Source organism: Spermophilus citellus (genome assembly GCF_964194105.1).
Source record: "Spermophilus citellus genome assembly, chromosome: 18".
Lineage (NCBI taxonomy): Eukaryota > Metazoa > Chordata > Mammalia > Rodentia > Sciuridae > Spermophilus > Spermophilus citellus.
Window position 1 is genome coordinate 40,379,028 of NC_138200.1, and position 13,530 is coordinate 40,392,557.

Sequence of the window (13,530 nt, forward strand, 5' to 3'; positions counted from 1 at the left end):
ACTGGCAGTTTTGGTGTCTGATGAGGGTATATTTCCTGGTACATAGATTGTCCCATCTCACTGTGTCTTCATATGGTACAAACTAGCCCCCTTGGTCATCTTTTGTGGGTGCACTAGATCCATTCATGAGAGCTCAGACCTCCTGAGTTTTCACCTCCCTAAGGCTCATCTCTTAATACCATCATCTTAGGAGTTAAGATTTCAACATAAGAATTTGGGGGGAACAGCAGCATTCAGACCACAGCATTCTCTAAGCCTCTTATTTCCATAGGGTGATGCAATGTGGACCAGATAATATGTTTACTGGGAAGAGCTGCATTATAAGAGAGGAGCCTTGAACTAAGGGAACCTGCCTTTCTTCTGGTGGTAGTCAGCAGGCTTGTCCTTAGCTCCAGATGGAGATAGTGTCTCACTTTTCAAGTCTGTAAGCAGACCTTCCCCTTGTTCTCAAGGGAGACGCTATTGCTCTCTTCCAAGGCCCTTCACTGTATAAGCTCCTTGCAGTGAGTATCTGAAACACAGGACAGTCAGTGCCTTGCTCACAACATATGCAGAAATACTAGTGACCGTGCTTTTCCTTTTACTTATGAAATTAGGTGCATTTCAGCAGTCTATGAGACCCTCAGGTCTTGATCGCATTCATTAATGTTTCACAAATTTACTATTCTTCCAATTTTTGCTTTATCTTTGGCTCAGTATATTGTTAACTAGTAGTTTTCTTTAAGCCAACTCATTTGTTACAAAAATTATGTTCTTTAAAAAGGAAAATTTATATTGCTACTTTAAGTGGAAATCCAGCATGACTAATCAAAAAAGTAGCAGAGTAAGAAGATCCAATGAAAAAAGAGTGATGATATTATATTCTAGTAAGTACTCTTGCCTGGAGAAGACTCTGAGGCTAAGGTCTCCTTTCTTCAGTAAAGAAAGGAGAAAAGTGGCAATGGTTTCGTGATTTCCTAAATTTAAAAAAAATTATTTAATTCCACCCTTCAATTAAGTGAATTTTATGATGGGTAAATTATGCCTTTTAAAAAACTGTCAATGGTTTGGGGTTGTAGCTCTGATGTAGAGCGTTCGCTTAACATGTGTGAGGTACTGGGTTCAATCTTCAGCACCATATAAAGCAAAATAAAGACACATGTCCACCTATAACGACAAAATAAATATTTTAAAAAACTGTCAAAAGAATTAACAAGTGATAAAAAATTATTGAAGGCTGTTGCCAATCTGAGATTTTCTCTAATATAATCAGGATTGGTAGAAAATTGGTAATATAAGTGTTTTCATTCATCCATTCAATAAATACTGACTGAGCATATGCCGGACATTCTTCTGGGATATACTGGTAAAGAAAAAAGATACCAGTATAGGGCAATCACCATGAACAATAAACAATACATTAGTAAATGATGTTAGAAGTCGCTAAGTGCTACTGAAACAAACCAATCAACAGAGCAAGTTAAAGGGGACTGAGAGAACCAAGGGGCATCCCTGTTAAAATAGAATGTCCTTTGAGTAGCTACTTGAAAAAGGTGAGGGAGTAAGCTATGAAGATATCTAGATGTGTTAATTAGTTTTCCTTTGCTGTAACAAAATACTGAGAAAAACAACTTAAAGCAGGAAAGGTTGATTTTATATCATGGTTTTAGTCCATTGTCACCTGGCTCCATTGCTTTGGGCCTAAAGCAAAGCAGAACATCATGGCAGGGTGTGGTGGAAGAAAGCTACTCACCTAATGGCAGCCAGGAAGCAGAGAGAGAAAGAGAAATAAAGGGGTTGGGACAAGACATAACCCTCCAGGGTACACCCCCAGTGACAAGCCTCCTCCACCTGACTCCTGTTTCCACCACCTACCAGTAGCACCACCAACTGGGGACCATTTTTTTCAACACATGAGCCTCTGGGGGACATCCCAGATCCAAATGATCACCCTGATGAAGAGCATTCCAGAGAGAACCTCCACTGCAAAGGCTATGGGTGAGGCAGAGCTTGGTGTTGGTGGAGTAGCTGGAGAGGGTGAGTGCAGCGAATGAGGCTTCCACAAGGAGCTGAGGTCACAGGTAGGGTGTCAAGAGACTGAGGAAGAGCAGATTGTCAAGGTCCTCGGAGGACTCTAGGAGGACCCTAGGACGGGGCTTTCCTTTACACTGGAGGAAAGTGAGGAGTCATTGAAGGGTTTGGAACAGAAGATAAACAGTGTCTGCACCCACACTGACATATATCTTTTTAATATCTTAAAAATTTTGTGAAACACAATCAAACTTTCCAGAACCAAAGGCAAAGAAGTTCTTCCTTCGAGGGGAATAGTAACCCCTTTCTTGCAATGGGAAACTGACTTTCTTTTCTTAATTGTGCCTAATAAGTGTCCTACTTTCCCTACCATCAATCCTGGCTGGAGACATTGCTGATAGATAGAATTGCTGAAAAGATAAACATTTATTGGGCTGGTGACCTCACTGAATTATAACTGGGAGCCAAGTTATGTCTTTTTCCATTGTGTAAAAATTCTCATCTGGAAATTCAGTTATTTCCTTGTGTAAAGATCTCACAATTTTGGGAGCCAGATTAGCAGATTGAGTGCTGTCTTTAATGGGCATATAGGCTGTTCTGTTTTGCTCTCCTTTCCGGTCTTCTCTGACTGTGATGTTTTATCATCATCTGTGGGCAAAGAAAATCTACAAAATCACACTGTTTATCTCACAGTAGAATATAGTCATCTGAATCCATCTGCTTCAGAAAGTGACGGGCTGGTTTTGACAATGTATATGTCAGGGAGGGGGGCACAGATGTAGCAGCAATCTTAGTCCCTTGAGACCAGCCTGGGATTAAATGGAGAGAGATCTTGAGTCTTAGTAACATGTGTGCCAGCGTTTGCCACCCCCACCCTCCATCTTCAATTCTTCAAGGTCATCTCCTTCCTTAGGAATCAATTCCATATGTCAGGATGCTTTGGCAGATAGTATTCTTTTGCCATACAGGATGGCCTGGGATCGAGCACCCCCACGTCTTCTCTGTACTGTGTTCTGATGTTAAACAAAAGTGCCAGTGTCCATAATAGTTACTCAGTTTCTTCTTATTTGCTTTCCTCTTTCTTCAAAGCCACAAACCTTTGCCGGACTAATAATAGGGAGAAAAGCCCATGATTTTAAATGCTATGTGCTTTCAGGCTGTCTGGCTTTAAGAGTGGCTTGTTTTCCTTGTCTAGGATGGTTTCTAACTTAGCAATTTGGGAAGTTTAGGCCCAAGAACTGAGTACCTTTTAGATTTCTTTTTTCTACTTTAAAATGCTGGGGAAAGATTCATGTTCATGTATAAGCATGATCTCCCTCTGTGTTATTAAATTGTTTGTTCTCATTCTTAAAAACAGTAAAATGTGGAATCAGTTTCTCCTGGGAGACATCGTGTTTGGTGGGTTTGTTTGGCTCTCCTGTCCTTCTGATCAGACCTGCGTCTTCCTTATAGCTGTGGTGCCAGGGTCTGAATAGGGTACCTCTTTGTAGATTGCACCTTACCATATCTCCCTGGCCTCATTTCTTCCTCAGTGAAATAGCTTATTTCGGTTGTTACAGCGAGATATCAGCTCTAAGGGGCATGTTCACGTATCTCATGAGGCAGCTATGATCAATAGTCTGTACAAAGGTGGTAGAAGAAAAGCCGGTGGTATTTGCTCACCTGTAGGAGTGCAGGAGATTATTTCCAACTGTTTGGTGTTACAGCTAGCATCCTAGAACTAGGATTTTAGAGTCTTACAAGCTTTATTCCCCAAGTGCCTGGTGACAGAGGTTGATGCAGGTGATAGATCCTGTTTCTTTCTCTGGGTATTTCTGGGAGAAAAGCTTTTCTTGGTCGATCTCTTTTTTGACTATTCCGTGGAGAAGGCAGGTACAGGTAAGAGGGTTACAGAGATGGTTTTCTGGGTCACAGCTGTGAACCTTAATCTACTGTGAACATGTTTTCATTTTTCTCTGGAGACCTAGAAGCCCCTCCAAGATTCTGCATGGTCTCCCGACCGTTAATCTTCCTGATGCCTGTGGGCTTTAAGTTCCTCCTATTGTAAGTGCTCAAAAGATTAGATAATAGGGACCCTTCATTAAGTGCATGTCAGAAATCAGGGAGTTTGGTTTCTAAGCATAAAGAAGACCGAACCTGGAAAGTTGTCTCCTCTTGTTCTGGTCTTCAGGGACGCCCATCACCACGGAGTGTTTCTGGGCCCCTAGTCAGTGTTTGCCCTCCTGACAACTTGTCTCTTATTTCTGCTCTGTTAGCTGCAGGCCTCCTTGGGGGGACTGCACTCAGGAGGAGGGAGAAGACCCTGGCCCTGTCATGGTTAGAAACTTTCATGAGTCAGTCACTATGGTTAGTTTTGATTTTTTTTTCTTAGTCTAAAGTAATAAGGGCTTCCACTGGATTCTAAGTCCTGTGTTTCTAGTTTTGTGTAAAGTCCGCCCTACAACTTGTCTTTCTATCCCCGAGTTTAGGGGGCAACTGGGATCAAACCCAGGGCCTCATCCATGTGAGGCAGCCACCCTGGCCCTATGCTTGAAGTCCTAATCCATACTCCCCACCATTTTCTTAACTCAAACTCTGAATCAACTGGAAATATTTTTTGCTTCTTTACATGATTTTAAGAAGGAATTAAAAAAAGCAATTACTCCTCTTGGCAGTGGGGAAACTGGTAAGAGTGGCCTTCAATTAAAATCCTGTAAAAATTTTTTTTGCCTACAACATTGAAGTGAAAAAGTCAGGTCATGGCGTGGAATAAAATGCATGCCAGTGGATTCGGTGTCCACAAAGATTGTATCTTGTGGGCAGCCCTTCAAATCGTGAGTAAAGTTCTGTTGGGAGTAGGTCCCCAGAGTTGAATTCTCTCATTGGCAGCAGGGGAAGGGGCGGATCAGAGTTGACATCAATGTGGAAACTTCTCCTGCTCAGAAAATTTCATCGGATTATGAGACACTTGCCAATGATCAGTTCTAGGGCTTGTGCTCTTGTTGAGTTTGTATTCTTTGCTTCCAACAAGGACCTGGCACTCAGTTGACAGTTCCTTATTAACTCAGCTAGTCCTCACCACAAACCTGTGCGGTTATTATGTAATTATCCCTCCTCTGCGGATGGCATAGGTCATCCGTAGTGGAGCCCAGTTTTAAACTGACTCCAGAGCTCTTATTCTTAACCATGACAGGATCTGCCTCAAAAAGCAGGGAGGTAGATGAGAGGAAGATGAAGGCATTATCCAATCAAAGGGACAGGTCTTTTTCTTTGCTTTCCTGTCTAGTGACACAGTGGCCAGATAGGCCCTTCTCCTTGCTTCTGAGTTTTGATTTATTGAAATCCAGGTTCTAGCGAACCCTGATAGGCTAAATGACCTGATTATATGTGATAGTGTGTTGGATTTCCTGGGATACCGTGGTTGCCAGGGTTTGTGCATTTTGCCCTCTTTGGTGGAAATAACCAGCCCAAAGGCTGGAAGGTCTTGTCAGCTCTCGCCAACACGGGGCTTGATGCATTGCTGACAGGCTGTTCTGATAGTGTGAACAAATTTCATGTGAAACTCTTTGAAAAGAGCTCATTTTTCCCCTTGTAATAAATATTGTTAAGCTTGTATCTTCGCTGAAGTTATCTTTGCTGAAGTTAAACTATGTTTATACTTGTTCTCCTTTCAAAGCACTCAAGTTCACTTCTGTTAACCACTGTCTTTCAATGCCACAGATTAGGTGTAGCAACTGTTGTCTTAATATTGTCTACATTCCTTTTTTGTTTTGTTTTGTTTAAACAGCTTTAACTGAAATCAGTTCTACATATCAAACAAACATTTAGTTAATGTAAACTAAAACCTTTTCATATGCCTGGGTGTTCTCAGGTTACTTACTGTGAGCCATTTTTACCATTGTCCAACCTTTACAAGTTGCTTTTGTTTGCTTCATGAAAGTTCAATGTGGATAAACAAACAAAAAAAATTCTTTGTGGTAACAGGTGACAATTGTAATGGCTGGGCACCTGTGCATGGAATACAATCACCATAGCAAAACCAGAGGATCCAGCACAGAACTGTGATTGCTGCACATTTCTTTAGAGGGTAGAGGTAAAAAGTTTTTAGACTAAATGGTGTTATACTTTGATGGTACAATTTGATTTTCAAGATGAAGATGGGTACTAGGAGACTTGGAGCATAGATAGGAAGTGATTGGTTAAGCTTCTGGAGCGTTACTCAGCTTCTCATCTGTGTATGTTGGGGTTATTTCAGTTACAATGGAAAGAATGGTGAACCTGAGTTGGCTTACATCTTCAGGAATGGCTTGATCAAGAGTCAGTTGGTGTTACCAGGACCTGGTTTTTAACTTTTTATCTGGTATCTGTCTCGTTCTGTATAGACTCTACTCTTCTTTTGAGGGCAGGATGACTATTATAGAGTCTTCTTCCTGTATCTTCTGACAATCTTGTGACCCTTTCTGATCATCAGAACACATGACTGTTCTTCCTAAATCTAATTCTGTGTCTAGAGAAATGGGATAGGCTGATGTCTTATACTTGGGCTGTCAGTTCTGCCCCTAATGTTGGTACCAGAGCTCTACCTAGGTCATGTGGACTGAGGCTGGGGAATGGATGGTGATGGATTACCAAGAGAATACCAAGTTTCTGCTAGATTAGTCGGAGAATGCTAAGGGTAGCAAAAAAGAAAAGTTCACTGTAGTGAGTTCATAAGAAGGGAAATAAATTATTGGTATCTTTGCCATTTTTTTCCCAGTTGCCATTAGTCCTTACTGAGTTGACAAGTGACAATTTGAATAGCTTTGTAGGTTTAATGTATCCCTCCATAGTTAATTTTACATTGTTTGGTTATATGGGCCGAGATTATCACCAATTTCTACTAGTCTATAGGAAAGCTCTTTATTTAAATCTAAGAAACTTGCAATTGATACTGCTAGTATGTGGCCTTGTCTTCATTAACATGTTTTAATGAGAATATTTTAAAAGTCCATTGACAACTAAAAAATATATTTTTTAAAAAAGAGAACATTTTGTTGTGATTATGTATTTCCTGTACATAGTGCAGGTTGCTTATACTTTAGGATCTCAGTATTTGTTGTTGATTGACTTAGTTTCCTCACTCTAAGTATCTGACTAATACACTTATTAGTATTAGTCAGACACTAAGATCAAGCGGGGCTGTCTTCCTGCAAGGACTTCAACTTTAAACTGCTCTTTTCTTGGCTTTGGAGAAACACTCTGGAGATACCAAGTTATATTGGGAATGGCTAGGCTGAGCTTTTCTCACATTTTCTCACCATATGGCTATTAAGTGACCAGAGTAAAATTGAGTGAGGAAGTCACTGCCCTTGTCTGTCCATCACAAGAACATTCGTCATTGCCACCTTCTCTTTCTGGTCCCCAGGTCGAGTTTGAGTGGTTGAGACAGTTCTGGTTTCAAGGCAGTCGATACAGAAAGTGCACTGACTGGTGGTGCGAACCCATGTCAAAGCTGGAGGGACTGTGGAAGAAGATGGAGAGCGTGGTAAGTAGCTGAGGTCTGGGGCCTCGTTTTCTTGAATTCTGTGTGTTCATATCCCGAGCTCTCTAATTTGCATAGGCAAGTGCATATTTAATCATTCCAAATTATTGACTTAGATTATTCTTGGTAAGATGATGGGACCAGCCAGGATTTTGTTCATACAACCTCAGCTCAGTTAATAAACAGACCTAGGGTATATTCTGCATTGAAGGCTCTGTGCCAGGGGTGTGCTGGGAAGCAGTGACGACAATCATATCTAAAGTTCATTTGCATTTTTTTTAAAGAGAGAGTGAAAAGAGAGAGAGAGAGAAAGAGAGAGAGAGAGAATTTTAACATTTTATTTCTTAGTTCTCGGCAGACACAACATCTTTGTTGGTATGTGGTGCTGAGGATCGAACCCGGGCCGCGCGCATGCTAGATGGGCGCACTACCGCTTGAGCCACGTCCCCAGCCCCTCATTTGCATTTTTAACACACCAGGCACTATTCTAAGGGTTCTCCCTGCACCAACTTTTAAAATTTTTCCAACGCTAGGTGGTGTCAAATTCTGTTATGAGCCTTACTTTATAGCTGTGAAAACCGAGGCTCAGAATTGCCTCTCAAGATCCCTGGGTAAGTGGCAGAGCAAGACTGAAGCCCAGGCAGGCTGGCGCCAGAGCTGGTGCTCCTCACCACTGTGATCTAGGCATTTAACAAGGAGAGAGACATGAGTGGCATCAGGGGTTACATTAGCCAAAATGAAATTCTATAAAACAGTTTAAAAAACTAAAATCGCAGTCCAGACAAGGGAGTGTTAAATTCAGGCCACGGGAGGTAGGACTGTTTTGCAACTGCAGATGTGACTTTTGGGAACCTTGGATGGGGGAGAGGGATGGGATAGGGCACTGGGAAGGAACATTAGGCTCTTGGAACTGTAGAAACAAGATCACAAATGAAGAACTGAGCAAGGAACACCAGGGGCATAGTAAGAAATAGCAGGAAGGCAAGTTGAATGAAGCCCCTTAATTAAGTCTTCCTTGAAATAGTCGTAATAATAGCAGACACTTAGATGATGCTTGCTAAATATCAGACACTATCTACGCATTTTCTTTGTAGCTTATTTAACCTATATGACAACCTCATAAGGTAGGTATTATTTTCTCCCACTTTTACAAATGAGGAGACTAAAGTCTTATGTCCTTCACTGTCTTCACTGTTCTGCACCAAACAGTTGAATTCGAAATGTAGTGGAAAAGTGATAAAAGCCTGCTAAATTCTGGAGAGAGTACCATTGCACGAAATTTGAAATGTGCCGAAAACAACGAACTAGTCTGCAGAAATGGTAGCAATTGATAATCCCTATTTTATGTTCTTAACTGCTTTATTGATGTATTATTGACATTAAAAAAGTCTGTACATATTCAATGTATACAGCCTGATAAGTGTGGAGATAAGTGTATACCCATGAAACTGTCGTCATAATACATGCTATAAACTTATCCATCACCGCCAAGGCTCCTCCCACCTTCTTACTTGTTAGTATTGTGATAAGAACAGTTAATAGAATCTGTCCAAATCCCTATTTTATAATAATGAAAATGTTAAATCGCAACCATGAAGGCCCTAGTATTAAAGATTGGGTCAGAATTAGGAAGGCCTTGCCTTCTAGGCCTCTCCTCAAGTCTTTAAACCATGCCCTTTTTATGGAAGGGGAAGGGATGTTGTAATTATTCTTTTAGCGTATTAACAATATCACAAAAAATTATTTCTCCAAAGACCTGAGTCAGTGCAAAACTGAGCATTGTAGTACTGAGTTGGAGGTGATGAAAGGTCCTTAGCTACATTTCCATAGTTAGTTCTGTTTCTAAATGAAGCCTGGCTAGAGGATGTGCTCTCTTTATGGGATGTATGCAACTTCAGTTCCAGCAATTTCCTTTTTAAAACTCCTAATGTGTAATTTGGATTTCATCTATTTACGTATGATTATAAAAATATCTTCACCTGGGTTGGAGTTGTAACTCGATGGAGAAGGCTTGCCTAGCACAAGTGAGGCACTGGGTCTGATTGATAGATAAATAAACAAACAAACAAATAAATAAAATAAAGGTATTGTGTCTGTCTACAACTAAAATAAAAGAATAAAAATAAAAAATATATCTTTACCTGCTAAGCCTTAATTCTAAGACATCAGCTTGACTTTGAAGTTGTAATTTGTAAATGTTAAGAATGAGAAAATAGGAAAGGAACTCATTGATTTTGTAAAAAAGTAACTTTATAGCTTATTTTTGTTTTTAAGTAAAATCTTTGATCTTTGATCATAAGAGAGATGTTCTCTATAAATTCATTTAAAAGAAATATGTGTGTGTAAAAATATATATATACATACATAGGAGATACACACACACACACACACACACACGTATGTATTTGGTGTTGGTGGCACATTGAGAGACTATCTTCTATTTATTTTATAGCTCTCATGTAAAAAAATACCAAAAGAAATAGCAACCCTGGGAATTTTCCAGAGCTAGTTTCCTTTCGGTTGGTGTGGCATTCCTAAGTGTGCTGTAGGAAATCAATGGCCTGGTGCCTCTTCTCTGCAAGCCTCAGGGTGATCATTATCAGCAGAGTGAAGGTTTGGGCCAAGATAAAAGGGATAGTCCTTCTAAATTAAATTTAAGCACTGCTTCAAGCCTTTCAAAATGACTTTTAACAAATTCATAATAATTTATTTTTGCTATTGGAAGAGACAGAAGAGAATAATCATTGGAAAGGTCTAGGGCTCTGTGGCTCTTTTAGTGCACTGCCATCTGGTACTTGTTGTACAGGGTGGAACTGGCCCTAGCTGGTTAGATTCCTACTCTGTGTCAGCCCAGCTCCTTTTTTTTTTAAAGTTGCAAACAGTAGGGGGCAATGTTGAGCTGCCATTTTGAGGCCCCAAGATGCTAGCCTTTCAGGAAAATGCATACAAATGTACCATTAACTGTCAAGAATTATCCCTGTTGCTTCAAGTTAGCTGTAATCTCCAAGATTCCATAACACAGGAAATCAGTTGTGGGTTAACAAATTCAACAGCAATTTAACATAAAAAGTGCAGTGTTTGGTGCACATTTGGATCCTATAGAATTAGACTTAATCTAAACGGCATTTCTGAATGTACCAACTTTGCTTCCAGGGAATATACTACTCAAAATTATTATCATTTTAGACAAATGATTCTTTGTTATCTTTATGCTTTTTTTGAATTGTAAAATCCATGTGTGTGTTGCGGAAAAATTTCTTTAATCAATGCATTTTGTCTGTTCTGCAACATAACATCGATCTCTTTTGGTGAGAAAATAAAATAAAAAACCTCAGGCAATGTGTGCTTTACTTTTCCCCTTTTGCTTATGAGTAAAGCAACTTTTGACGGCCCTTGTATCAGGGAAGAGACTTATGTTGTAATTTCTCTCTGTCTTTGTATTCTTTTTTTCCGCCCCCTGCTTTGTGGTTGGGAGGTGTAGTCTCAGGAAGGATAGAGAAGAATGGAAAATGAGCTTTGAAATAGCTTTTCTTCCATTAATGGTAATTGCTTCACATGTCATAACCAGTCACATATTTCAAAAAGTTTAGTCAATTGTCTAACACTCCCCTGGCCTCTACTTCCCATTCCCTGTCCCAGCAAGCACCATTTTTATCGCACTGTTTATTCATGCCATTTCTCTCCCGTAGGATAGTTTTACCCTGTGCATGCTCTTGTGATGTAAATGTTAAACCTTACATTTGAATGACATTCTGATAAAATATCACTTTCCCTGAATATTACCTCATGAATTTATGAGCCATTAAGCCCAATGCTATGTAACCCTTCCTTACAACCCAGGAATTCAGCCTAGCCTTTCCCCCCCATCTTTGTGCCCTATTGAAGAAGTGTTAGAACACTGTCATACTATTCAAATATTTGTATTTTATTTTATTTTTGAACCACCCTACTACCTCCCACCCAAGATTATTGTATTATGAGGAGTCTCTTCAGGATAAGAGAGAGTTACCATTTGAAAGAAACTGTATAAGCTTTGCTTTCTGGGTAAAGAGGCATATGAAAAGCTGAAATCTCCTGTGAGGTGAGGAAGTCTTGCTGTGGCCAGAGATTCAATGGATAGGCCATTTGTCTCTCAGGGTCTGGTATCGCTCTTTGCAAAACTGACATTTATTTTACCTATAAAAATGTTTTAACACTATCAAATTCACAGTGACACTGAAAAGAATGCTAGGTGTGAAATCCTCTAAATTGATGACATTTATTCATTTCCTTTTGACCTTAAAAAAAAAAAAAAGAAAAAGAAAAATCAAAATAAAACCTATTTGCTTTAATCCAGTGGAAATATTCTAGAATAGTTTCCAGAATAAACATTTTCAAAAGTACAGATGATTTATATCCTGGAGAGAAATTTCTTCATGCGTGTTTTCATTGCTTTTCCTTTTTGAAGAGAAAGTAGATCCTGATCATTTTGAATTGTTTCGAATCCCATTTCCTGTCCTGACAGTTCCTTGTGCTGGAATTGTGGCACATTTCTATGGCGGTTGGCCTTAATAACCTTTATTGACTTCAGTGGGCAGGAGCCAAGACTGGATTATTTTAATGTATCCGTTTTGAAACTGTGTAAAACACAACATATAATTATGTTAGGTAAGCTATAGGCTACATTTAATTCCACCCATTTATGTTAAAATTTGGCACAGGAGAGCAGAGAGATGTGGAAAATGAGTAGGTGTTTTATTTAATAATGTAACCAGTTTCTTGTTGTTAAAGTTTTAAGAGAGAAATGTACTTAAGAATGTAAAGGTTGTCCCTGACAAGGTATTTATAATACTCTAATTTCAAGATGAGTCCTGCCTCTTTCCTTGTCATTTTAGCCTGTGTAAATCATCTTGGGGAGCCTTCTTATTGCCAAGCGGATGTGGATGGCCTCAGTGTAGGTTATACTGTTGTAGAAAGTGACGGAGCTGATTTGGGGAACGGTTAATGAAGCAGCGATTTAGATTAGATTCTTATAACTGAATATTGGAACAAGGCTGCTTTTTCACATGCTGAAAAATATACTGAGCTTATTGCTATTTACTATTGCATAATAATAGTTCAGTTAGCTAAATTTATTTTAAACCTTCTTCTAGATTAAAGATTTTGGGAAGTATGAGGAAAAAAGTGATAAAATATAAGTATTAACTATTGGTTCATGTGAATGGTAGAGTCAGTTTATATGATATATTATGTTTCTATGTTATATATGTGTATATTTTTCCTTCCCATTAATATACTAAGTTACATGTGCTAACATAATCCTATCTTCCATATTTCAGAGTTAGCATTTCTGATTTAGAAACAGAACATATTATGATAATTTAGGCTCTGGTGTGAGGTGTCTGGTGGTTTAAAACTAAGATTTAAATTCCCTTCTCCATTTTCTGATGGGGACAATTCTGAGTGGCTCAAGATATTGTTCAGATTGGAGGCAGGTTAAACAGTTACAAGCACCCAATAATTCAAATTCTGGAACATTATGTTTTGGGAACTTTATGTTTAGATTTGGAAATTTGGAAAAAAGAAAAGTCACTTTCAGCCATAATAGCTTGAAATCTTTGGCTTGCATTTTTGGGTATCCTGAATGTGTTCACTGTAGGTTGGTTCTTTCCATTCTCCGTACTCACCCACCCACTCCAATTCCCCACCCCTGTATTGTTGTATTAAAAGTAAAATATCTTGGGGATAGATTTCAGCATGTAATTAAGCAATTAATTTCTAGAAAGTTTTGCTAAACTTCTTTGATTGCCTTCTGAATTTCAGATTTTTCCATTTTCCTTCCTTAGTTGCTATAGATTTAATAGTGAATTTTTAAACATGTTGTGCATTCTGTCTTTTTGTGAGGGGGGGAATTACAATTCCAAAAGAATTCAGGCATAAGCCTCAAAAACAGTATGTGTATGGAAAGCACAAAGGACTGTGTTTATGATTCTCTTTGAAGTGTTTTTGCAACTGGATAAGGAAAATTTTAGAAACTGTCT

At 39.2% G+C, this 13,530-nt stretch overlaps 1 protein-coding gene across 3 annotated transcripts in view; it reads left to right on the plus strand.

Moving 5' to 3' along the window:
- Window positions 1-13,530, plus strand: part of FTO (FTO alpha-ketoglutarate dependent dioxygenase) — a 374,809-nt gene that overhangs the window by 176,187 nt on the left and 185,092 nt on the right. For all 3 annotated transcript variants that reach the window (XM_081275884.1, XM_081275885.1, XM_081275886.1), the window contains exon 7: window positions 7,394-7,513. In XM_081275884.1, the coding sequence (XP_081132010.1) occupies window positions 7,394-7,513 (120 nt within the window). The remainder of the gene's footprint in view (window positions 1-7,393; window positions 7,514-13,530) is intronic.